Source organism: Falco biarmicus, chromosome 7 (assembly GCF_023638135.1).
Source record: "Falco biarmicus isolate bFalBia1 chromosome 7, bFalBia1.pri, whole genome shotgun sequence".
NCBI lineage: Eukaryota > Metazoa > Chordata > Aves > Falconiformes > Falconidae > Falco > Falco biarmicus.
In genome coordinates, this window is record NC_079294.1 from 46,151,111 (window position 1) to 46,176,836 (window position 25,726).

Consider the following 25,726-nt stretch of genomic DNA (forward strand, 5'->3'; position numbering starts at 1 on the left):
GGGTAGACAGCATGACAAACCTTCTGCACAACCTGACTGCTCTCCAAGCCCAGCAGGACAGGGCAGAGCTCTCAGGATGGCAAGGGTTCAGAGAGAGAAGAAAGAGGGATGCTGGATGTGTTTGGAAGGCTCTCTGAGGGCAGGAAAGCACAAAGCCTTTGCTTCGTGCAGCTGAGCCAGTCCCAAGGCATCACCATCTCCTCCTGTCTTGCAAACTGCAGTGACACCTCGTGGTGAAGCCACCCGGCCCGGGGCCAAGCCACCTCCAGCAGCGGGGACACGTGTTGGCCAGAACCCTCAGACTCACCTGGAAAGGTTTCAAGAATGTCTCCTCCATGGCCAGCCGGCCATACTCGGTGAAGAGCTGGAAGTTGAAGCAAAGAACAAGAGGCCTGTTAGTTTGCCAGTCTGCACGGCTGGGCGGGCGGCTGCGGGCCACGCAGGCACCAGCAGCACGGGACCGCTGTCGACTCGGCACTAACAGCACCATTTGCAGAGCTGGAACAGAAATTGGCCGGCTGTGTGCCTGGCTCTGGGCTTTTGGTTCACATCTGAGAGGCACATGGAGCTGTTAGGGACAATCACCGTGCTGACCCCTCACGTGAAAGATCTCAGCCTGGAATTTTTGGCTGCCAAATCTGTGAAAAATGGCTCACATCAGCTGCTGGCTGTTGCTTTCATACCAACCAGAAACTTCACGTGCTGCAGGGGATTGCTGGAGCCCTGCTCTCTTTAAACAGCCCAAGAAGAAGCGGAAATGAATTCAGAAGTAAGTACTTTTCCCTGCAAACCCCCACTGTGCAAAGACTGTAAGATCAGCCCACCAGCAAGATTCGAAGGCTCTCCAGACTCTCTGGACTCTAATTTCTAATTGAAGGTGCAATAATGTATCTCACAGATGCCTAAAAATGGGTCAACTTGTTAAACAATAATGGCTTAAAATCCAAACTGAAGGATCAGATTTGCAATGGGTAAGTTCAATGTTAAAAAGGCATTATTGTTAAAAATATTTACTGATTGAAATGATAAAGTCTTCAAAAACTGGTTTTTCTAAGCTGGACTTTTGCTTTCCTTTTTCTTAAGCTCCTGGAAAAAACTACCTAAGCAATCAATCAATCACCTAAACAGAAGAGAAAGCTAGAGGTAGCACCACCAAATGGACAGGACACCTGTGCCACAAAAATCCCATTAGCTGCTTGTCTCCAGCAGTCAGGGCTGTAATTGCCCTTAGGGGTCACCTGTATTGAGCCAGTACCAATGTCAATAGCCAGACTTGTAAATGGCTATCTCATTTCTTTGGGCTTCTGACAGTCCAAAGAGCCCATCCTACAGCATGAACACTGCAGCTTCTAAAGGTGAGTGCCAAGAGGATGGGGCCAGGCTCTTTTCAGCGGTGCCCAGCAACAGGACAAGGGGCAATGGGCACATGCTGCAACACGGGGAGTTCCACCTGAACGTGAGGAGAAACGTCTTTACCATGAGGGTGCCGGAGCGCTGGGACGGGCTGCCCAGAGAGGCGGTGGGGTCTCCTGCTCTGGAGACATCCACACCCGCCTGGACGTGGCTCTGCAGCCTGCTCTGGGAGACCCTGCTTGAGCAGGGGGGTGGGCTGGGTGAGCTCCACAGGTCCCTTCCAGCCCCCACCAGTCTGGGATTCTGTGATTCTACCATCAGCTTCCTCGTCACGTAAGTCAAATGAGCACTTCTACTGCCCCTACTCAGGGAGCAGTGGACAGCCACTCACAGCAGCCGGAATACAGTCAATGCATGGTTAATTACCCTGGGTCCCTCCCTATTACCAGTCACTTTAGCCCCTTACTAAAAGTCACTGCATGTTTCCAGGCCCATGGGTCAGTCCTGGCCTCTGATGGGCCTCTGCTCCCTGAGGAACCCAAGCATGATCCTGTGGAAGGAACACAAGCCATGTGAGCTACATCCAGTTTGTGGCAGACTTGTGAACGCTCCACACTGAGATGGCCTGTGATGGGTACTCTACACCCATCCTGCACAGTCCGTTTGATACTGTTCTAACCTTGTCATTAGAAAGTCAACTCAACCCTCTCTGACTGCAGCACCATCCATGGCAACTGGTTCCATGCAGTGCGGACATATCAAAAAAATACTGCTTTCCACTTGGCAGCAGCCCCGTACACAGCTGAAGACCATCATCCCCTCTCAGTCACTTTTGTCTCCTGACTTAAGTCTTGGTTCTTTCAGCCTCTCAAAGCCCCTCAGCCATCTGCTGCAGCACAAAGCATGGCCATGGACCCTTTGCAGCTTCACAGGCCATCAGCCTCGAGGAAGACACGTGCCCCAGAGACAGGAACAGTCCCTCCTGCCAAGTGCCCACTGACCACCCTGCCAAAGGACGCAGGCCCCCAAGAAGCCACGCTACGAGAGCACAGGCAAGACAGGTTTCAACCCAAGCAACTGTTCCTCCATGCCCATGAATCAATATGAGAGCTGGGAAACTGAAAAACCCTTTTGTGGCTCCAAACGCAGACGGGCCTTTCCAGAGCAACACAGCTTGCGAGTGCAAAGCATAACCCAGGTACCCCAGTGCTGTGGAGCCCCAGCGACAAGGGTCTTACCTGCAAGTGCTGCAGATCATCCTCCTGCACATTCTGGGACAAGTTATAAACCTGCATTTAAAAATAAAAACTTCAGAGCACTCAGAATGGCCTGTCCTTCTGGTCAGTGCATGGGCTGGTGCAGTTATAGCCTACAACATTACCATGGGGACACGGGCAAAGTCCCAGGTGGTGCGCGGTGCCGGTACAAGACAGGCCCCAAATGCTCCAGCATGGGAGCACCAGGGCTGTCCTGCCCCAGCCTGGAAACCTGTTTGGTCCAAATGATGTTCCTTCTTCTCATTTTTATGATGTGCTGAGCTCTGTACTAAGGGACAACTTCCATCCCGTTCACGCTGTCCTCCGAGAGCAAAGGCTGGGTGGTTGGAAGGGAAGCCCTAACAGGCTAGGGAGTTAATGGAGTGTGAACACCTCCAGCCCAGAGGATTCTCCAGCGGCACTGAGCCAAAAGCACACCCAGTTCCTCAGACCAAAGCTTCTTCCTCTTTGGTAGCTGCAAGCAAAGGGGTGCATCTGCTGCTGGCCTTGCTTTTGGGGTGAGATGAGGAGGTGAGACTGTTTCCTGTGATGATGGAGTCGCGTGTGAATCCTGCACTCAGTGCAGCCAACATGCTGGCCTTTGTCCTCCCACCAAAGGTCCTGGCCAGCTGCTGTGTTAGGCTGATGCCAAGCTACTGGGGTTTTGCCACCACCTTTTAGGAAATGACTCCTGGAGACATCCCCCTTCTTACCTGTATCGAGCTGATCATTGTGCTAAGGGCAAACACAGTGGCTGAATCCCGCAGGGTGGACTGGCTGTCAAAGGTCCCCTGCGTGTCCATCAGCAATACGGCGACCTGAGAGGCAGAAAGTTCCACGTCAGCTTGGACGCACCCATTCAGCACCTGCACCCAAGCAATATCTCTCTCAAATGCCAAAGGCGTGGTGGGGAGGGGGGGCGGGAATGTCAGCTGTATTACTGTGCTGGGAATCTCCCCACTTCTGCCTCGGACTTAAAATGGGTGGAGGACAAAGGAGAACAGCAGCCCCAGTCACTCGTAACAGCGTGATGACTCAAGCAGGCAGGGAAATGAATGCTATGCAATGCAGAGGAGGGAACTGCTTTGCTCCTCAAATACTTGCTGTCAGTGCAGATGGGTCTTTTCCTGAGTCTGCGTAGTATCGCACCTCCTTAGCCCAAACCGCATTCGGCTAGTATTAGAAATCACACTGTGAATAATTCTGTGTCATTTTGGCATTGGGCTCTTCCTTAAAGAGTAGACAGATACCAATATTCCTGGCTATAAGCTGAATTTGCAGAATGCCCCAAGATCCAGTTTGCATTGTATTTGACCAGCCTGAATGAAGACACTCCATTTTACAGCTACTGCTCTAGGAAAGGGGAGTAGTTTCCAAGGACCTCAGATTCAAGATCCCCGGGAATAAGAGGGATGCCCAGAGTTGAGGGACACCTGGAGGGCATAACAGGGACACCTAGACATCGTATCAACTCACTGCATTAAAGCCATTCATGTCAAATGAGGGGTACGGTAATGAAGAGCTTCTCTAAACTTGCACAGGCATTTGAGCCACCTAAGACAAGGCGGGAGAGTCTTACAAAAGCTGGAAGAGAAAAATGAGTTGACCAGCAACAGACAGCTATGCAACAGAGAAGCGCACACCTTTTTACCATCGGGCTTGTCCACCAGGAAAACCTCACTCCATATCTGAATGCCGGTCGTCTCTCGCTCAGACCCTCCCCTCCAGGAGAAACCAGTCAGAGGCTCATTGTAATCACCAACCCAGTCCACTGCTTCCTGCAGGTAGGAACAGAAGTTGCTGGAGTTCTCATCTCACTTTGGTTTTCCACTTTTCCTCTGTGCTGCATTCACCATAGTGTAGCCCCTATAAAAGAGGTTTCCTACAGGGCAGCAAATGTGAACATCTCTCCTCCCAAGTCAGGAGCCCACTAGAGACTCACTGGTGCACAGAGCTGTGGAAGGATCCATTTTATTTTATTTTGTAAAGCCCATGCTAATGAGAGGCTTGGAGAGGGACTTTTTACAAGGGCATGGAGTGATAGGACAAGGGAGAATGGGTTTAAAATAAAAAGACGGTAGATTCAGATGAGATATGAGGAAGAAATTCTTCCCCGTGAGGGCGGCGAGGCGCTGGCCCAGGCTGCCCAGAGCAGCTGTGGGTGCCCCATCCCTGGCAGAGCTCAAGGCCAGGCTGGATGGGGCTGGGGGCAGCCTGGGCTGGGGGGAGGGGTCCCTGCCCGTGGCAGGGGGGTTGGAAACTTGAAGATCTTTAAGTTCCTTTCCAACCCAAACTATCCTGTGATTCTGTGATTCCGAGAGCACCAAGCCAGTATCCTGTCCAGCTCATCCCTGGGAGCAATGAGCAGTAGGACCACACCCCTGGGAAAAGCCACCTCAGCTGAAGCCATACCTTATTGTACATATACCGCAGCATGAAGTCCATCAGGAATGATTTTCCTTTTCTAAAAGCTCCTGCAACAGACACAGCCACAACCTCTTTATCTCTGACAGCCTCTGAGAGAAGGATGCGGTTCAGTGCAGCTTCATCCAATTCAAAGGAATGGTCATCTTTGACAATGAGGACTTGCACTGGTCCTGCCTTCCTCACGGACTCCTCCTCCTCCGAGCTCCACTCGTAAGTCTTCTCTGCAAAACTACCTGTGTAAACAAGTAAAACAAGAGCTCTTAGGTTCCTTCTTTTGCAAAATGCTGAACCACAGGCAGCAGAGCTGGACAGGGTAGTAACAGGCCAGCCAGCCCAAATATCCATCCCAAAACAGCATCATTCAGAGCAGATGTCTGTTTAACCTGTCCTCAGACATCTTGCTGGAGTCTCCATGCCACTTTGAGGCCATCTGCCCACATGCTCCCTGCAGGCAGAGTTCCCTGCTGCAACCTCCCTTGACAAAACACACTCATTACTTTTTGTCCTACAAGAGTTGACATGGAGGGCAGCTCACTCTCTTCTTGCCTGCAGCAACTTCTGATATACACAAAGACTGCCATGACACCTCCCTTAGCTTCTTCTCTGCTAGAAAAGAGAAGTTCAAGCCCCCAGTTACCCCTTGCTACCACACCATCTAGGCATCTGACTGCTCTCCTCTGGACACTCCCCAACAGGTCCTTCCTGAAGGCCAGATCAAAAATGGATGCAGCACTCAAGCTGAAGTGTCTCAGTACCTCATGCCTCTGTCAAGGGACACTGCCTTGATGCATCCTGTGCAACTGCTGTTTCTGTAGCAACAACAGAATCCTTCTCCATCTGCAGTCTGCAGTAATGCTCAACGTGTCATCTGCTGCTTCTGCCGTCAACCTCATCGACCGCATCCCCCGAGACAGCCTCAGCAGGAACCAGGCCACGAAGACACATGCTTACCCTGATAAAAGCCACTTCTTCACTCCCAAGTGGGAAGCATAGGCAAAGCACCGGCACTGCTCACTTTCGCACTCTGAAATGGCAGGGTTCCCTGCGGAGCTGCTCCCCAGCACAGAGGCGGGCGCTGCGCAGCGTTTGTACAGCCTTACAGAAGGGTCTCAGCTCCCTGCCGGGACGGGGAGGAGTGACCAGCAGGAGCCTTTGGAGGGGACAGGCAGGGACCCAGAGTTTGGTCACTGTATTCACACTTGGCAGCAGCAGCAGCGTGCCAGATCCGTATCTCCCACACGCTGCTCCTTACAGCTAACGACCCGATGGTCCATTTGGGCTGCTTTGCATACCTGACACAACACAGGAGACGATGGGTTTTGAGACTTGCCATCCACAGACGCTGTAGCCCTGGCGTTTACAAAGAGCAGGCCAGCTCCAGTAATTTTCCTTTCGTTGTGTCCAAACTTCCCAGCACAGGAAAGAGATGCCGTGATTAATCATGCCAGTCAGCTCACCTACAGCCACATGAAACCTCCTTGCCAGCAGGAAGGGAGCATGTGATGGAAAGTTCCCCATTTCTACAAAAACTTCCTGGTTTGTTGGCTCAGGCTGCAACTTTCCAAACACGGTAGCCTCAAGTTAAACCTCCTCAGTCTCTGTGTCAGTCCCTGACCTCGGGGACCCAGTTTTCAGCCAGTCCCAGCTGTTTCAAAGCACAAGGGCTACGCATGTGCATGCTAAAAGGCAAGCTATAAATACCAAGAGGAATACGGTTTGCCCATTCTGGGCCTCCAGCAGCAACTTCATATTTTAAATAACAGCAGTGCTTTTGTAGAAGTTTTTGATTTTCTACGATCCCGTGATGAAATATCAGGATCATTAAGCCTGGTTGCTAGGGGATTGCTGGTGGCTCTCAGACATATACTGCAAGCTTTCTTTGCTCACAGTTGAAAGACAAAGATCTTTTCTTCCCAATGCTTGAAGGTTTTTTAGCAAAACAAAAGTCCCAAATGCTTTGAAAAGCTAGATTCTCCACCAGACAGCAGCAGCTGGGGACTAGCAGCACCAAACTCCCTTCAAAAACCAACCCCTGCCCTGTGTTACTGCTTAGGGGCCTCCAAAAAAACAACAAACCTTCTCATTTCAAATACATGGACCCAGGATCCAGGCACACATCATCAAATAACTTGAAAAATGAAGGCCTCTAAGAGCAGTCAGTCCTCTTGCTGCACACACCGAACAGTTTCCAGCATTAAGATCTTCCCAACAAGCAAGTATGGACAGGTGCCAAAGGGCCACAGGCTCACGTGCTCTTTTTAAGCACTGCCATGCTGCAAAGTGCCATAGAAAGTCTACAATAGGAAATACCTCCTCTCCTGCGGTGGTTCCCAATGCCCTGCTCAGCTATCTGCGTCCAATTATTTTTTTTTTTAGTTTTTACAGCTGCACAGAATGGATAGTGGAGAGATCCTTGTGTAAGATGTGACTCATGGCAGAGGCAGGAAAAAAATTGTAAACTGAATGAAATCTAAACGTTCTGGCTCTAGCCAAACTAACAAGGGTGCTGGTGAAATAGCTGTGACACTTCCCCAGACCAGGCAAGTCCACCTCTGGCTACGCAGACAGAGTGTGAGGGGGACCAGCATCTTACTCGTCCCATGCTAGCAGTAACAGGAGCTGCAGCCAGAGTGCCCAGCTGGGTACCAAGATGGGCACAAGCCCTGCTGTCTCTGGGCTTCAAGCACAGGGAAAGGCAGCACGGATGCCCCCAGCTCAGACGGCTGAGCGGACTGCCAGTCCTCATCACAGATCCGAGCGCCATGACAGGGGACTGAGGAGAGTCCCTCCCATCCTGCTACCAGAGGGCCATTTGGTGCCAGGTTCCCCATCCTGCTGCTGCTGGTGCCTGGACAGGATCTCCCAGATCTTCTTCTCCCTCCAGTTCAGCTGCTGAAAAGAACGACAGCCTGTGCAGAGAAGAAGAGACTGTGCTGTCCCTTCAAAGCATCAGGATCTGTAAGGAGCATAATTTTTTTTAGCAGATATTGACAGATGTGGGAAGAATGTCTCCAGACAGGTCACAATCCAAAGCAGTCATGGTCTCCTAGGGGAAGTTCTTGCTTCCAAACACCAGGAAAACCAGGCTGTTTGCACAACACAGGGGCAAAATACAAAGTATTATGATCAGGATATGTTGCTTTCCCACTTCATTGGAGGTATCAGGAGAAAAGGCACTATATTAAGCAGGTCTCTGAACTAATTTCAGCCCTGTTATCTCTGCTTCTTTCATGTATGCCACCTGCAGACAAAACTCTTCCACATTTATTTCCATGTGATGAAACTTCCATGTTCTGTTTATTAGATTATCTGCCACATTGGAAACCCAGAGATTATTTTATAAGATGGCTGTGCATTACTGTAAATCAATTATTAGAACTGGTCTTTCCAGTGTAAATTAGTTATCTGCTTTGAAGTTAGTTGTACCTGGCAATGGCAAAACATCATCTGGCCAAAAAGGAAAGGAAAGAGATCTCAACTTTCCTAAACACACTCTTGTTTCTACTCATTTTCTAACCTGACTCCTCCTTTCTGTTGGCTCTCTCCGGCACCTTGCAATTACGTCAATTCTCAAGCTGCTCATTCAGAAATTGCCAGGATACAGTTCCTTTTCCCCATTTCATAACAGCTCATTGTCATGACTCTAAAGTGAAGTGGAATCCACATCTCCGTTCCATATGGTGATTTAAAGCGGAAAGGTGATCAGAATTCGCATTCATACTCACTGGGCTGTCAGACAGCAGCAAGGAAATGGCCCAATTCATGCAGACAGCCCCGTAATACAGGACATACTGTGCAATTTATTGGAGCCTAAGGAAAAAATAAAGCATTCTTCCATTGCTCTAGGACTTATTGCTGGTTAAAATTAAATAAATTAAACCAGTATATTTCACATTGTGCCTCTGTACATACTGACAGCCAATGTCTTAGGTATTTAAGCTCCTGCAGAAGAATAAATTAGGTAAATTACACATCACTAATTATGCAATGTACCTTTGGTGAGTGCTTGTTTAAGCCTGTTCTTTCTTAGCTATGGAAGAACGGGTCACAGAAATGCTGACTGCTTTCCAGAGACCAGCTAATAAAGTCAGCTTTTCCTTAAATGAGTTTGCACAATAAACACATTTCATTCCAGAGAATGAAACGCAGCCGTGATCCATCATCTGTGCAAACACAGGCTGCCTAACCAGACCCTGAGAAAGCCAATTTGCCAACCCTGCTCTTCTGCTCTCTTGCATCCCAGGAGCCTTACAAGCACTGCCCATGAAAAGCAAAAGCTGCAGCCTGGGCCCCGATCCCCCCACTAAAATACACAGCTGTCATGCGGTGGTACTATTCTGAGGGTAGTTCAATGAAGTTACTTTACTGCATGGAAAAAAGGAAACTACCAAGGACAGAAAGTAGAGGTTCAATGGCAAGCTTTGAACAGAGCATTCCTGCAGCGGCCAGGTTAGCTCTCTAGGGATTAATTCACTCAGCAGCAATAGCTGTGCGGATCCTTTCTGAAGCTGTGTTCACCCCAGCTGTTTACATTACAAACGTATCACAGTGCCACCGATGATACCACGAGCCAAGTGCCGAACAGACCTTACAGTCAGGCTTGATCTGTCTGCACGCTCTCCAGAGAGCTCCAGCTTCCAGGAAGCTTATCTGCCCTCCGCAAACGGCACTGGCAAAGAAAGACGTCTCTCCCCGAGCTGCAGTCTCCCTTGCACTTAACACATGCAGCTTGGCTGCTGCTGTGACATGAGTTCTGCTCACTCTGTTCATGCTGAACCATCTCTGCTGCACAACAAGCGGCCAATGATCATCGGTAAGGCTCTGAGGAGGCTGGGAAAGGCAGCATGTATCGCTTTGAGCATGCACCAGACATCCTCTCCTTCTCCCCAAGACAGGCTTGCGCAGAGCTCTGCAACTTATACAGCTAATGAGGGAAAAAGGAGAAATAAAGCACTGAAGCAAAGCATATGTACTGGACAGCCAGGGCAGAGGGGGTGTTACAGAGCAATAACCTGTATCGATCCTGCACAAAGGATCAGATGGGATCCTGCACAAAGGATGCACAGCAGGGCACAACCACATCCTGAAGCACTGCAACTGCCATGGGAGCCTGGCCTGGGCAGCTGTGAGTTAGCAAATTCCCTCAGCACGGGGCTGCCATTGAGTGCGTAGGCTGAGATGAACCCAGGAGACAGTGTCCTTGAGAGGACTGAGCAGGGAAGCCTCGCTGGGTAAAGCCCTCTCTTACACCCATCTCTGCTCTGCGATCTTGCTGGCACCGCACTCTCTGAGGGTACCTAGCCAGCAGGTCAGAAAGTCTCCCAAGCTGGGTTTAAGAAGACACACACATTCACCACCCCTCTGTACCTCCTACCTGCAGGACATGGCTAACCACACGGCCACACAACTCTCCCTCCACCATGCTCACACCTCTGCTGGGATCTGTGATGCCCCCACGGAGTCAGAGGAGCCCGGACCCGGGGAGGGGAAATGCCAGGCACTAGCCGTCAGTAGCACCCACTAACTAGAGCCGCGGAGCATCCCTGAAGCAGCACACACACACATGTACCTCCCGCGGGCCCCAGCCTGGCCACACTGTCTCCTTCATTTGGGGCCAGTGGTCTGGGAAATGCAGCAGTGAATGGAAAGAGAGAGCCAGACCTCCTCATGCCCAAGTGGGAAATCACTTGCACTTCCCCTGACTGGATGTACAGATGTAATCACAGCTCTGCCATCAACCAAGGTACAAGGCAGGGTCTTGATACCTGTGGAAATGAATGGTAAATGACACAGGTCGTGAAGATCTCTACACAGGGAGCTGCAGGGCATTGCCTAGAAACAGGTGAAGAAAACTGTCACTTAAAAAGTCAGCCCTGTCCTTCAACAACCAAGAATGGCAGGTAAAAGGCCACACTTGGTACTCATTTGGGGTCTCACTTTGAGATCCCAAGCTATCCTCTCCAGAGTCAGGGTGAACTCTTATATTCCAGCGGCACAGCAGTGTTAACACCTCTGCCCAATGCAACCTACAGTCCCATGTGCTCCTGGCAAGCACCCCACTTCTCTGCACCCCAGGATGCTTGCAGCAGGTTGCCGAGCAGGGTGGCTACTGCTGCCAGGCCTGGTACTCATCCTTTGCTTTTTTTGGAGCAGCGGTAAGATGTAGAGCGCACCTTCTTCCCGCCAGCTCTGAGTCATCCAGCTGGCAGCACAGCGGCTTCAGCTAGAGCGTGGCCAGCTCAGCCCCTTTTCCCTTTGGCAGACGAAACAGGGAGATGAACGATTATGCTGATAACGTGAGTGGTTTAAGACCTTTCTGCATAAAAGACTGCTGACAGAAACAAGAGCTTGGACGATTAGTGGCCACCAAACCTGCCTGTTACAACAGACACGTCTCAAATGCCAAAGTCTCATGTGAAACTTCTTAAAGACACTTCAGTTACATGAAGCTACAGTGCCTTAGCTGGCTCTGGAGCAACAGCAAAGCCTACTGCTGTGAAATTCCCAGGCTGAGCTCATGATTAGCATGCGTCAGAGACACAGGCACACAACTGCCCTGGGAAGAAAGCAGATCAGAGGTTTTTCAATAAGTTTTTCAGGAAGTTTGAGGTCACGCTAGACAGTTACGTGGCTATGTCCATGCGAGTTCATGTGCCGGGACTGGCTGATTCAAAGGCAAGGTGGGCAACTCCCAGAGGAAACCTTACTCCCACTTGTGATCATCAAAAGACTGTCATAAGAGAGCGCTACCAAAAGGCCATTACCTATCTGTCAGGTACAAATTCTGGGCCTGCTCACCCACATCTGAGCCTAGCCAGACTCAGGTGCGACATGATGGCTGAAACGCATCTTGCAAGAATATGTCTCCAAAACTCTCACTCCACCCCCAGCACACATTTTCTGCATGGTCTTTCATCCATTTCGTTTGTCAGCAACCAGCCTCCCTCCACCACCAGTATTTGATTTAGTTACTTCTGACATGAAATTATCTTTACCCTTTTGTTGTTACAACTGCCTGAAAATAAAGTTTGGTAAATGTGCCATGAAATCCTAGGATACAACATGAAAGGCAATTACACTCTAAAGAAAATGTTTATGTATATATATACAGAGAGAGAGCCCTTTAAAACGTTTTACTGGCTCGGCTGAATTCAGCACCTTCTCTGGAGCCCCTACCCCATTTTGGGAAATTTGTGTGCAGTTACTTTATTGCTGTAACACCTAATCTTCCCTCAGCTGATAGCAAATGTGAGCGCTTCTGGCAGCAACAAAGGAGTGTGGGGGGGTCTCTTGAGTGAAGTGATTTTTGGAGGTAATCCATGGGACATCTTGTGCCTCCCAGAGCGTGACAATACCTGCACCAGGGCTCACTCTCCTGCTGGAGAATGTTTCAGTCAATGATGCAGGGGAGTTAACATAAGGCCCGCTGCCTATGAACATCACCCAGGCCCTAAACAACATTTACATGCGCTGCTTCCCACCCACAACCAACTCCAAGTGCTGCTTCCCTCTTCCATTAATCAGGCAGGCAGCCAACGCCGAAGCTTCTAAGGCATGGAGCATGACAAGGGCACCATGTCACCACTGCGAGGCAGCCTCAGGGCACCTCGGTTCTTCCCCCCAAAAGGGGAAAGGCAGGCTGATCTCACTCCTGCTCATCTTGCAACGGGTCAGACCATGCTATTCAAATTCTTGGTACAATGCTGCTGCCTCAAAACCAACGGCACAATGACCAAGTACCATATTTAGCTTGCAATTGTTGTCTTGTCTCTTCTTTCAAGTCCCAATTTTCTTTTCTCATTTACACACTAGTAATTTGGTTGTGAATCTTCTCATATCTAGTGGCTTTTTGTGTAAAGGCCCATCTGTCTGAAACATCTCAGCTTTCACTTTTCAGGAGGTTCCCAGCATTCAGAGTCACAAAGAAAAGCCAGTAAGTGGAATGTGAATACCTACCATAAAAGGTCAGAAACCAAATAACAAACAGAAGGGATGTCAGCCTATCAGTTGGAAAGAAAAAAAACAACCAAAAAAAAGGACTACCAAAACCATCCTTTTTTTCTTTCCAGTTTAACCCATTGCTGTGCAGTCTGAAAGTGTGGTGTTGGTGATCTCAGCCTGGCCTGCGCTGGAGAGGAGTCTCTTCTCCCTGAAGTTGCTTGGCCATTCCTGACAATCAGGCCCCTTTCGGAGCTCTCATAGATCTTACATTCAGTTTGAAAATCCTGACCAAGAAGTATATATAAACTTCTGTAATCCCTTTTATGGCTTTAAGACCGAATTCTTGACGAGTGGGTCATTCCAATTACAACACGGGCCATGACAGGAAACATGAGAGATTTCACACAATTTGTTCCAGCCTGTGCTGTTTAAATGAGTGACTGGGAGCAGAGTTCTCTAATGCCTTTAGCGTACCAGGGCGAGCAGGCTGCTGAGCATCTGCAACTGCAAAGCATGAAGAATTTCAGAAAAAAAATCAGTGTAATCCACTACAAGCCTTCATTGAGTTGGCTGGACTTCACCGTGCCAATCAGGATTTAGACTAACGATCCTTATTTTGGGAAGCACAGGGTCCTAAGAAACTATATGTGATTTGTTCATCTCAGCTCCCTCAGCCATTCATCCAGCAACTAGCAGCTGTTGTGATGTCTATGCACCACTTAGCACATTCGGTAAGAGCGCCTTAAATGATGCATAACCTTATTCTGACCTTCTGCCCAGGGCTAAATCCTACGCTTGATGCATTACATGCCCCTACACAAAATGTACATATGTGACAGTAACCCAGCTTTAACAGCTGACCAGGGGCAATTTCTTCTGGGTGCCATGCACACACTGACCCTAATTTGCTCTGTGATCTTTAAAAAAGCAAATTATTTTTATGAAACAAAGGAGGAAGGTTGCACTAAGCAGTTGCCTGTTTTCAGGCCTGATTAACCAGAGAGTAACTAGGACAAAGTTTGATCCGTTTCAAAATAGCATAATATTTTTAATGACCCATAAGCCCACTTTTAGAACATAGCAAGGACTTTCTACTTTCTGCCTTAGTTTGAGTAAAAGCCTGAAACTCCTCCTTTGCCAGCTACGCTGAAAAATGTAGCAGCAGCAGAGTCACCCCACAGACTGATGTCACCAGACAATGCTGCAGTCACTGGATGTAAACACATCTTTCAGGGCAATGTGGTTCTGCTGTATAAATGCACACTTTTATTAAAGCGAGCGCTTTTTTCATTATTTTTTTTTTAACCCTAGTAAAAAATACAGGCATTTTCTCTCTAATTTATTACTTGCAATGTCAACCAGCCTGACAAATTGTCAGGAAATCATTCTAGGAATAGGTAAACCCCTGTAGAAGATAGCGTATGATTTTGACCTGTGGATGCATTGCAGCAGAAGGCAGCTGATCCCACAGAGACCCACTTGGACCCATGGATGGTTCCAGATTCTTGCAAAACTTACAGAGAATCTAAGGAAGAGTTCATCCAGTCAGTGACACATCACATTTCACTCGAGTACAGCTTCGCAGCATATTTCAAATGAGGATGTGCTTAATTGTCTTGCTGGACCCAAGGCTGTACTTTCCAAGATGATGTTTTCTCCGTTTATATCCGCTTCAGCATCATTTGCATTTTCTTCTCTTGCTATCGAGATCTGATGGGAAAGCACCAGCGCGTGTACGTGTGTGCCATACTCAACACGCACAGAGACAGGACTGACAGCTCTGCGAGACAAAGCTGAGAATCTCCGCACATTCACTGAGAAGTTTTCCCTCCAGTTTACCCAAGGGTCTAACGACCTTCGTCAAGAGTCGCACTTAAAAATGGTACCGATCGAATGAGCGCTGCTCATTTCCCCCCCCCCTCCGCTCTCTCGCAAAAAGACCACCACCCGCTCCGCTTACTCAAACCACACGCTCCGTTATCTCAACGCTTCCGCACACACGTCCCCGAACTGTTAATCATTACCATGGGAAATACTACACTCATCTATTCAAATTAGAACTTAATTTGTGTAATCTAAACATCACCGCCTAGCTCACCTGCTCTGCCTGACTAGACGGGATAACCGCGAGCACCGATGAGTTCACACGGAGTAACTCCAGGGAAAGGACAAATTACACTCCTCAGCAGCCTCGACTAACGGCAAACGGCGTATAAACCCTGATTTCCTACAGAACGGGCAGCACAGCCGGTGCAGCCCTGGGGCGCAGGGTGCAGCAGGCCGGGCTGCAGTGGGTGCAGGGCAGCAGGAGCCCCGCGCCCGGCCGCCGCAGCCCGCAGCCCACCCGTGGGCCCAGTGGGGCGCTGGTGGTGGCCCCGGCCCGCCGCAGGTGGCTGCAGAGCCGGGAAGGGAGCCCTGCGGGGAGACACGGCTGAACCCCGCTGCCTGGGACCCCGCTCGGCCCCCGGCCACGCTGCCCCCGGCTCCCCCCGGCTGTGCTGGGGGGTGTGAAGGGATGGGTTTAGAATGGCCCCGCTCCGAGGGGGCTGACACGCCAGCAAGCCCGGCAGCCCCCGGAGATTGTGGGACACCCTCCGCAGGAGCGACCTGCCGGGGAAGGCCGGCGGCTCCGAGGCAGACGGGTGTCCCGCCGAGGCGGGGCGGTGGCTGAGGTGACAAGCCCCGTCCGCAGCGGGGCTGCGGGCAGCTGGGGGCGCCGGGCCGGGGCAGGCCGGCGGGGAGCCGGGGCGGCCGAAGGGGCTCCCCGCGGAGGCGGCCGCCGGCCCCGTGTGGGCGCAGGGCCCCGCGCACGCCAGGCCGAGGGCGGCGGCGCGCCAGGGGGCGCCTGGCCCGCCCAGCACGGCACCACCGGCACCCCCGGCCCCGACCCCCGGCGCCGCCGCCCGCCGGCGGCAGGGGAGGGGCAGGCGGGCGCCAGCGGCTCCAGACCCCAGAAGGCGGGGGCGGTGCGAGATGCCCGTCCGGCGCCGCGGAAGGAGCGGCCCGCCGCTGCCACGGCCCCCTCCCGGGGCCGCCGAGCCCCCCGCCGCCGCCCCGCCCCGGCGGCCCGGGCCCAGGCGGGTCCGGGCGCGCCCCCCGCCCCGGCCGCCCCAGCGTGGAGCGGGCCGCGGGCCGCCGCAGGCCCGGCATTGTTCACGGCCGCGGGGCGCGCCCGCCCCGCCCGGGCTCGCTCCCCCCCCCTCCGACCCTTCCCCGGGGGCCGCCCCAGCGCCCCCCGCCGCCTACCCCAGCTGCTCCTGTCCCGGCGGTTCCGGGCCATGGCGGGGCGCGGGGCTGCCCGGGCCGCGGCGGCTGCGGGAGGCTCCGTGCGCGCTCCGAGCCGCGCTGCGTCTGGCGCGGCTGCCGCGGTGGCGCGGGGCGGGCGGGGGAGCCGGCAGCAGCATCCCCGCCCGCCGCTACGGCGTGGCACGGCGCGGCACGGCGCGGCACGGCACGGCGGCCCGCCGCCCCTGGGGCACCCGCCCCCGCCGCACACGGGTGTCCGCGCTCAGGGCAGCCACGTGTGGGGCTTCTGGCAGGGACGGCCGTGGGTTGGGCGGGGGTACATCCAGGGGAACCCACTTGCCGGGGTAGCCGCACCCAGAGGTGCCCCCGCACCCGGGACATGCGGCACTGTCATGGGCATCCACTCACGGGGTCGTGGGGGGCACCCAGCACAGCCAGGAGGCACCCACACCCTGGGTTACTCCAACCAGGGCACTGGGGTCATGGGGGGGTAGCCACATGGTGGGCACCCACACCTGGGGGCACACTTACGGGTGTCCACCCGCAGAAGGCGTGTCCACCTGCAGCACCAGGTTCATCTGGGGCACCCCCATGGGCACCCCGCCGTGGGGAGGCACTGGGCACACAGCTCCCCACTCAGCCTGCCCAGCGTGGGACGGGCTGGGGCTCACACATCACCCACACACCTTCCCGGGCGGGCACAGGCACAAATACCAACCCCACACACCGCCTGGGCTGGCATCACCCACAGGCACAGAGCACCCAGGTGGGACAGGCACCCCAAAGCGGAGCCACGCACCACAGCTCGTGCACACACAGAGCTCAGACACACTGTGTGCCCTTCCCGGGGCATGTGGCAAGCGCACAGGTTCACATGGGCTGAGAAAACACCAGTGGCTCGGCCAGCTCCTGCCCCCCTGGTTCTGGCTGTGCCGGCAGCACCAGACATGTGCTGCACATGTAAAGATGCAGCGCGACGATCCAGGCTTGGGCACCCCTGGGGAAGATCCAGCTGCAGCACAATGGATAACATGCACCTTCCCTCCAGATTCCCTCTACCAGCAAGGGCTTGTCCCCTCATATTTGGGATCGATTCGGTGCTCTGCCACATGAGACCATGACTCAACCGGAGTGCACGGGAGCACCCGGGTGCGAATTGCCTGGGAGCAGGGGTGCTGGCCCCGTGCCCCAGCTGCCCTGAGGTGCCCCTTGCACCCTCAGCCAAAACATCCCACCTGGAGGGACAAAGGGAGGATGTTCTGTTTTCTTTTTCTTTGCCTTCCCACGTTCTCCTGCCAGCTGCAGCCTCCCAGGCCTGCATTTATTGTGCAAACCCAGGAAAAGTGTGGAAGCCCTTTGCGACGCCAGCTCCAGAAGAGCTCACCCACTGCCACCCACACCGCGCGGACCAGCACGTGGGTGAGCATCTGGTCCTCAGCTGGTGCTTGCCCAGGCTTTTGATGCCAACAAGCTGCTGGAGTTGACCTGTCTCTGAAGCCGCAGCATCGTGCTGCTCTTCAGAAGAAGCATGGCATAGCGCTCAAGGAACAACTGAACAAACTTGAAATGTGGCAGTCACCGGAGGATTATACAGGCCAAAATTTGGAAGGATGGGAAGGGAACTGAGCCCCAGACTGTATCTGCAAGAGGAGATTTTGGGAGAGTGCTGCTTGTTTTTGCACGGTGGCCTGCGACCGCTGCACAAACCCAATGGCCATCCAGCTTCGTTGGATACACAGGAACCTGCAGGATCCGCTCTTCATTTTTGAAAGTGGGAAGAACATTCAAAAGCAAACCAGTTTTCAGTTCCAGGCAACTCATCCATGCCAAAGCCATGTGTTGTTGTGCTCCCATTGATATGCTGATACTTAATTTGTAAATGCCTTCTCCGATACTTGGTGACTGCCTCCCCTTGGCTTCATCCCTGTGTTTACAGCTTAGGAGTGAAACATATAATTTCAGCTCGGTGAAGTGCCGGCTCACGTGGCAGGCAGCTGAATCCTTCTGCCCGTGGCTGCTGGGCACTGTGACCGCGACGAGCTCAGCCTCTCGTGGTCTTTGCAGAAGCTCCCTTGCCATTTTTATAAATAATCCCTGAAATTGCATGTGCCGGTTGCTGCTTTGAAGCAGCGGAGAAGCGATTGGCATTGTGAGGGGGGATTTCTTACACTGGAGATTGTCAGGGGGGTTCAAATAGGTTGAAAGAGGAGATTAAAAGAAAAGCAGCTGGGAAACGGAGAGGAAAAAAAAAAAAAGAGCATGGAAGAGATCTGTTAATTTGAAAGTCTAATTAAACTGAGATGGGCTCAGGTCCTGTTTTTCTCGTTCCCTTTGAGAACTGCTGCTTAGGTCAAGCTTGTGCTGCCCCATTTACTGGCCTTTTTTCCCCTTCTTTTTCCATGATGACACACGGTATCAAAATGAAAGTGGAGAGGTTTGATCCTGTACTGTGCCACAGGGATTGTCTGCATGAACTCCCAAGGCCTTTTCCTGCATTATTTCCTGTGATCCCAAGTTAGAGGGTTTTGCAGATAATTATTTTTCAGGGAATGACTCAGCACTGGTTCATTTTCACCCACTACCCATCCCTTTGCTTCACCGATTCATCCTTCCATTATTTTTCCATTTGCAAACAGCCCTTCCTAGGAAGCATCCTTACGTTCTCGCTGCCCAAGTGGCCAGATCACAAAGAGCAGGTGCGCTGAACAGGGACTCAGTGGAAGGATTCTTGAGGAAAAAAGTCCTAAATGGGTGAAACGCAAAAAGAGAAAATACCCTGCAGAAAGAAACCACAGCCGGGGGGTCCTGAAGCTGGTGTGCCAGGAGATACAGTGCTGAAAACACCCCAGAATTAGGAGAGAACCTGGATTTAAATCCATCTTGAGTCCCACTCACACAGTTTGCAGGAGCGGTTTCGTAATTCACCTTGATTCGACTGGCCCACTTACCCAGGCAGCATTTACAGTTCCTTTTCATATCCCCAGTCCTTCGCAAACAGAAACCAGCTGCGTTGTGCAATACTTATGTAAGAGGTGGGAAAGGGACGCTACAAAATCTCTGCTCTTTCTCAGGTACCACCAAGTACTCGCCGGGGCTTGCTGCTGAGGGAAACCATGCCATCCGTGTGAGTTTTCTTTGCTGTGACACAGACAAGGTGCTGTCTTAACCCCAAGTGACAGATCTGTTCGTATGGTGGTTATACAAGGTTCTTGAATATGTTCGTTTCTTCCCTGCGGTTATTATTATCACTTCTGCCTTCTCGGTCTTTACTCTCTCACTGCTTCTGCTTGACTGCATGGGAAAGTAAAAGGAATAGAGATCTCAACTGTGTTTGAAGAGCATTGCAAGGGGATGTCTCCCAAGCAGTTACGCTCTGCAACATTGATTTGTCATTGTCGTTTTAATTTCTGCGCTCCTATTCTTGGGTTAAGAGGCCACAATTCCTCACAAACACCAAAAAGTGATAAACCAGCATCAGCGTTTTCCCTGCTCTTCTGGAAAGCTGAAGCTTTCCTAACATCTTCCTGGTTTTCTCTTACTGAAATATTTTTAAGTGAAGCAGATCTTTGTTGCTTAGGAAATCCTTCTATTCCTGCTGTTCCTATTTCTCACCCTGAACGGGGCGTTATGATCGCCTACATTTAGATGGGGCTTGCAGCCAAAGGAATTATCTTTGCTTCTTCTGTAAACATGATTGCACACTATGGCTGTAACAGAGCCATCATATTTCACTCATGGAGCAGACAGAATTTCAGCAGCTAATTAAATGACTTGTTTAATCAGCCTTTGTGAAGATCCTTCCTTCTGGAAGATGCTCTGTAAAGTGAAGGAACTACTGAAGAATACAAAAAGCCCAAAACTTCAACCAAAGCAGCCGCAGCATGTGTTCAGACACGGGCCTGGTTTTTACTTCGGGGGCTGCCATTGCACCGCCTGGGTCTGGTCAGCGCTCAGCACCAAAATGACGAGATATTGCAGAAGTCCAGCAAAAAATGCAGCTTTTCTCATCTGAGTTAGACTGTTTAGGCCGGTTTCCAGTAGGTTCCTCAGCACCAAACAGCATCCTCAGGACTCTGGCAAGGTTTTGCTGGATTTGAATAAAATACCCCACTCTCAGCTGTGGGTTCAGACAATTTCGCGGACCCAGCTGCACGTGCCTCAGTGCTGTATCTGGAGCCTCACCGCTTGCTTGCAGCCCCAGGTTATTCTTTTCTGTCCCAAGCACTGAGGCACACCAGCATTGCAGGACTAACCACAACCTTCCAAGATTTTTCTTCCTTCCTCTCTTTTCTCTTTAGAGGTCAGTAAGATCTTTTCTAAGCCCAGCTTCCCACCTATGCCTGATATTAGTTTTAATTTGTTCTTTCTCCCCTGTACTGACAGGCAAATAGACACTATATTCAAAACATCTTTCCTCGGCAGTCTCTCTCTCTTTTTTTTTTTTTTTTTTTTTTTTGCAACGTGGCTTTAGTGAGTCCAAGCCAAAACCTGTGTGTGCCAAGTCTGATTGTAGGATTTCCCCCTGAAGATACACCTCATCCAGGGAAAGGGTTCCAGCTCCTTTTCCATCTTGGCAGAAACAACTAAATCACCTGCCTGCATGATTCAGCAAGATATTTGCCATATGTTCCAGCCAGGTTTGTGCACCTGGAAACAGGGGGAGCAGCCAGGTTTCCCTGCAGTACTCTGAAGTCCCCTTGTTGATGCTGCTTTTAATTGAACAGTCTCCTGCATCCTCGTGCTGAACGGTTACTGTTGGCGGAGCTGCCTGCTTCACCTCTGCCCTCCCGCGCGTGCACGTGGGAGGGAACATCCAGCTGGTTTCCTTCCTTTGAATGCAAACAGCACAATCAGCTGCAAAGTCTCCTGAGAGACAGCTACGTAAACAGGGTGACACAAAAATAATGTATAGCCACTAGCGCTCCTGTTCCTTCCGTGAAAAACAAACCCTTGCACAAGGGCCTCAGTTAAAGCTGGCATGAGGGTCTGAGCTGTGGTTTTATTTCATTCTGCTCCTGCAAGGGAGCCAGGTCTCCTGACAGCCTGAAAAAAGGTTTTGGTCCATTCCCAGAGCATCTCAACAACGATGCTGGAGAGATCCTCAATCTATGGGAGACTGATGCCTTCTGGAGCAAGTGAATTCCCATGCTAGCGTCTAACAGGCCTGGATGCCATCTCCTCCTTCTTCTCTTCCCCAAGGCTGCTCCCTTGGCTGATTCCTTGCATCCGTTTTTCCAAGACCTCTCCCTCTTTCTGTTTTTGCCACAGAAATAGCATGCTCCTTTCATCAGAGCCCCTTTACCCAAGCTCTTTTTTTTTTTTTCCAGGCATCATTTGTGCTTGTCATCATGTGCCCACAGCAACTGCCATCCCACCTGTCCCAAAGGACCATTTTAGCAGTGAGGGACTGGTAGGGACCCTGTGAAACCTGCCCTATCCCTCTTATTCTGGGTCCCACTAGCAGAGCTCAGCAGGCAGGTAAAGCAGCATTAACAGCACCGAGAGCTGCTGAGGTGATGCTGAAAAGCTTTAGTATGTTCAGCATCCTGCCTGTCACAGGCAGAATGGGACCCAAGGGCAGGAGGCTGCCAGCAGAGAGCCTGGAAAAAGCTTCTCTGTGGGCCCCTCGCTCATGGCCGTGGGGAGACGGGGTGTAGCCACAGTGTGTGTTTCATCATGGAGGAAAACCAGCCTGAAAAACCCAAACCACAAACTTTGGGGAAAAAAAGCTACATCTTGAATCATAGGGAAGATGCGGCAGCATTTCTTGAGAGCATACTCTGTCTCCTCAACAACAAAGTTTGATGCAAAATACAGTGTATTGCAGGAATCAATGAAGGGGAAAAGCTGCAGGTCCTCTGGTTGATTCATGCAGCTGATCTATTTTATTATTCAAACACACAACAAACGTGAAGCAATCTCACAGAGTGGTTTTGAGCACCTTCCACGTGAGATTGTTAGACTATGTGAAATTAAAGACATTTTAGCAGTTTGATAAAAACTAGGGCTGAAGTACTTTTCCTTCCTGCTGCTGTTTCATAGCTCAGAGTTCCTCGTTTGAAAACGAACATGCATTCACACACACAGCACATTCTGCTGCTTTTAAAATGACCTTTATTATATTGTTCAGTTAGAAATTTCTACAGTTTTGCATCTACCATTACCAGATGAATCTCGATGTCTCATTAAAAAAAATCTTGGCTGTTCTTCCTCTCAAGACTACAATGCAAACAGATTACATTCTCTGATCCTACATAAGGCCTGATGTAAAACCACTTAACATTCCTTTTAAGGTTGGGACCCATTCAGAGGAGAGATGCTGCATAAAAGCACATTCCTTAACACGCTTGACCAGAAAAGCAACGTGGTCTAGGGTGGAAAATGCAGAGTGGGAATCAGCGGGTGCTCAAGTGGACGTGCCTGGCAGCGTACGGTGTCCAGCCATACCTTGCACCATACGCCTTGCACAGCTCGTTTACCTCCATTTTTCTAATCATGAAATGGTGATAGTAATACAGTCCTGGTGCTGCTCTTATTTACTTACGTATGTTTTCCAGTAGGGCTTCCAACAGGGACTGAGACCCAGCCGGGGGAAGGAGGACTGAAGCTCAGATCACAAGGCAGGCTCTGAGAGCTCACGCTTCACCACTGTCGATACTGGATGGGAAACTACACCTCCAGGTGGGAAGGGAAACTTAACCCAGCAAGGACAAAATAGTGGTCAATGCAGGAGCCTTTGCATTAAATTGCAGTCGTTGGACGGCCCTTGGATCTGTAAGACGTTCTAGAAGGCCAAGTCTTAATGCACCATCTGCTACTGGAAAATGAAATGGCCTCTTTCCTGTGCTGTCATCTGATGGCTTGTCAAGAGCAGCAAATCAGTAGAGTGGAAAGTGGCATTCGAACCCTTAGCCAAGGAAGAGAAAAGAAAAAGGACACAAACAGCTCGGTATCAGGAGTGCAGGAAGCTAATTTATGGGGGGAGAGGTAATTGTTTTGTTAAAAATCACTTGAGGAAATACAGCTCCCTAATGGGAGCTCCCTAATAGTTTCTTCTTTCTTTGCTGGGTGTTCAGGAAAACTTAACATATTTATGTTGGAGAGAACATACAGGATGCAGAAGCCTTTCAGAGCACAAGGGGAAATTAAATGCGTATCTCTTTCAGTTAGCAGTGCTGTGCTCCCCTGTTTCTCTGGAAGCAGGACCGTTCATATTTTTTTGCAGCCTGCTTCTGACACACACATTTTCAAATAAGCTCATAAATAAAACCCCAGTGAAATCAAATGCCACTATGCAACTCCCAAGAGTCTGCATATGCTGTCTTTCAGTTTAACCTAAAGCAACATGCTGATCCTAATGAGTTATGCTATAGAGCCTATGTTTTGAAGGAAAAGCTTATGCAATCAACACCGCTGTTCCAGGTACTTGCATGTGGGATTTCTAAATGTGCTGGAGTAAGCTTAAAACCCAGGCTCCATTTTAAACTGAATCAGTACCCAGCTACTTTGTCGATAGACTATATTGGACCTGCATGGGCTGTCTGGCTGCCAAAGAGGCAGAATCTGTTCTTAAATAACCAATCCAGTACCACAGAGACTTGTACATCTGGCATCCATTTAATTTTTTTCTACCTAGCTTTTGCAAACGTATTTCCTGCGTTGAGTATGTGGTATTTTTTGCGCCTAGAAAATCACACCTCTTTTTAGGCCTTAATGATTTTACATGCAGCGAATACTACTGCTAATTCCAGCATTCCTCTGCTCCATATCCCCACCTTTGGGTTTCTTGAATTGTTTAGCACTCATTTGAGAGACCATAGGTGAGTTTTGCAGAGAGTTTTGCCTGCTTTGTTGAAAATAATTGTTCTCCAAAGAGGGAAAGGCAGATACAAAATACTTTCCATCTTGCAGTTTCACAGAAGCTTTCTTTGACTTTAGGAGCCCGAGGAGACAAGTCCCAACAAGTCCCAGTTAATTCTAGTGTGACTATCACGGAGCTGACTGCCCACAAAGCTAAATACCGGGGTGCTTGATTAGCCCGCGGGAAGGATTACGTGATGCGGCTGCAGGGTTGCAATCCAGACTGTAAAGGATAAGACTCACTGACCCAGGGAGTCCTGCATAGCCCGTGTCCCTGTTGTCCCCAGCTGGTACATCCTCCTCCTCCTCCTCTTCTTCCTCCTCTCACACCTCACAGCGTCTCTGGGGGCAGGTCAGCCTCCGGCACCCAGCTCAGTTTTGCTGTGGCAGCTGCGATAACCCTACCAGGACGTACACAAAAGAAGAGCTTCAGTGTGTGAGGTGGAAAGCTCATCCTGGTGTTTGGCAGACACATACACGGATATAAATATGTTATGTATATGTGATATAGGCAAGCTGCGGGCTTTCCTCCTGCCTCAAACCAAGGGGCACAGGCCAACAGCCTTGCCTACCCCCACACTTGTCTCCCCACAGCAAAGACATAGACCTGTTGGAGCAAGTCCAGAGGGGGCCATGAAGATGCTCAGAGGGCTGGGGCACCTCTGCTGTGGAGACAGGCTGGGAGCTGGGGCTGTTCAGCCTGGAGAAGAGAAGGCTGTGGGGGGACCTGACAGCACCTGCCAGTGCCCAAAGGGGCCGACAGGGAAGCTGGGGGGGGTTTCTTACAGGGGCATGGAGTAACAGGACAAGGGGGAATGGCTTTAAACTGAAAGACGGGAGATTCAGAGTAGATATAAGAGAGAAATTTTTTATTATGAGGGTGATGAGGCACTGGCACAGGTTGCCCATGACCTGCAGAATCAGACTCCACAAACTTATCAGATTGTAAAGTAGGTATGTTTATTCAGCGCTGGGCAGCACCAGGGGTAGTCCCACCAAAGCCGTGCATGCCTGGGGCAACAACTTGCCTCAATTTATACAATCAAATGGTGCGTATACATAAGATTCCCAAATACACCTATACATATTAATAACCTAGCCCCACTTCACATTAAAATTAGTTTCAAGAAGTCATTTCCATAAGTCCTTCCCAACTGCACTTGCATAGTGTCTCTTGGTGGGGGTCATGGGGATGCCCTTGCTCTGAACTTTTTACCTTCTCTCTTCGAACAGACTCAGTTATTCTTGGTCTTTGTCCAAACTATAGAGTTGGTTTTAGCTAGTTCTCATCATGAACCGTCCTTCAGGAGGAACTGTAGACTCCTTGCTTCAGTTAATTTATACAATAGTAAAACAAAGCATTATTTATCAACAACAATCTAGGTAATCGTTAAGCGATTAGATCTACTAAAATTTCTTTAACCCCTTCCCTCACCCAGATCGGTGGTGGATGTCCGTCCCTGGAAACATTCAAAGCCAGGTTGGACGGGGCTCTGAGCCAGCTGATGAAGTTGAAGATGTCCCCGCTCGCTGCAGGGGGCACGGACTAGATGGCCTGTAAAGGTCCCTTCCCACCCAGCCCACTCCACGGCTCCAGGAGCCCCATGGCGCGGCAGCCCCCAGCTCCCCGGCGTTGCCCCCGG

At 50.8% G+C, this 25,726-nt stretch overlaps 1 protein-coding gene across 2 annotated transcripts in view; it reads right to left on the minus strand.

Moving 5' to 3' along the window:
* ATL1 (atlastin GTPase 1) overlaps window positions 1-16,443 on the minus strand; it is a 32,251-nt gene extending 15,808 nt beyond the window's left edge. The window contains exons 1-6 of one of the 2 annotated variants that reach the window (XM_056345672.1): window positions 16,224-16,443; window positions 5,022-5,269; window positions 4,253-4,387; window positions 3,323-3,427; window positions 2,592-2,642; window positions 308-364 (exon numbers count right to left, since the gene is read on the minus strand). In XM_056345672.1, coding sequence (XP_056201647.1) covers window positions 308-364; window positions 2,592-2,642; window positions 3,323-3,427; window positions 4,253-4,387; window positions 5,022-5,269; window positions 16,224-16,257 — 630 coding nt within the window. In that variant the 5' untranslated portion in view covers window positions 16,258-16,443. The remainder of the gene's footprint in view (window positions 1-307; window positions 365-2,591; window positions 2,643-3,322; window positions 3,428-4,252; window positions 4,388-5,021; window positions 5,270-16,223) is intronic. The other variant, XM_056345673.1, reaches the window with a different exon arrangement.
* Between the last annotated feature and the right edge of the window lie 9,283 nt (window positions 16,444-25,726).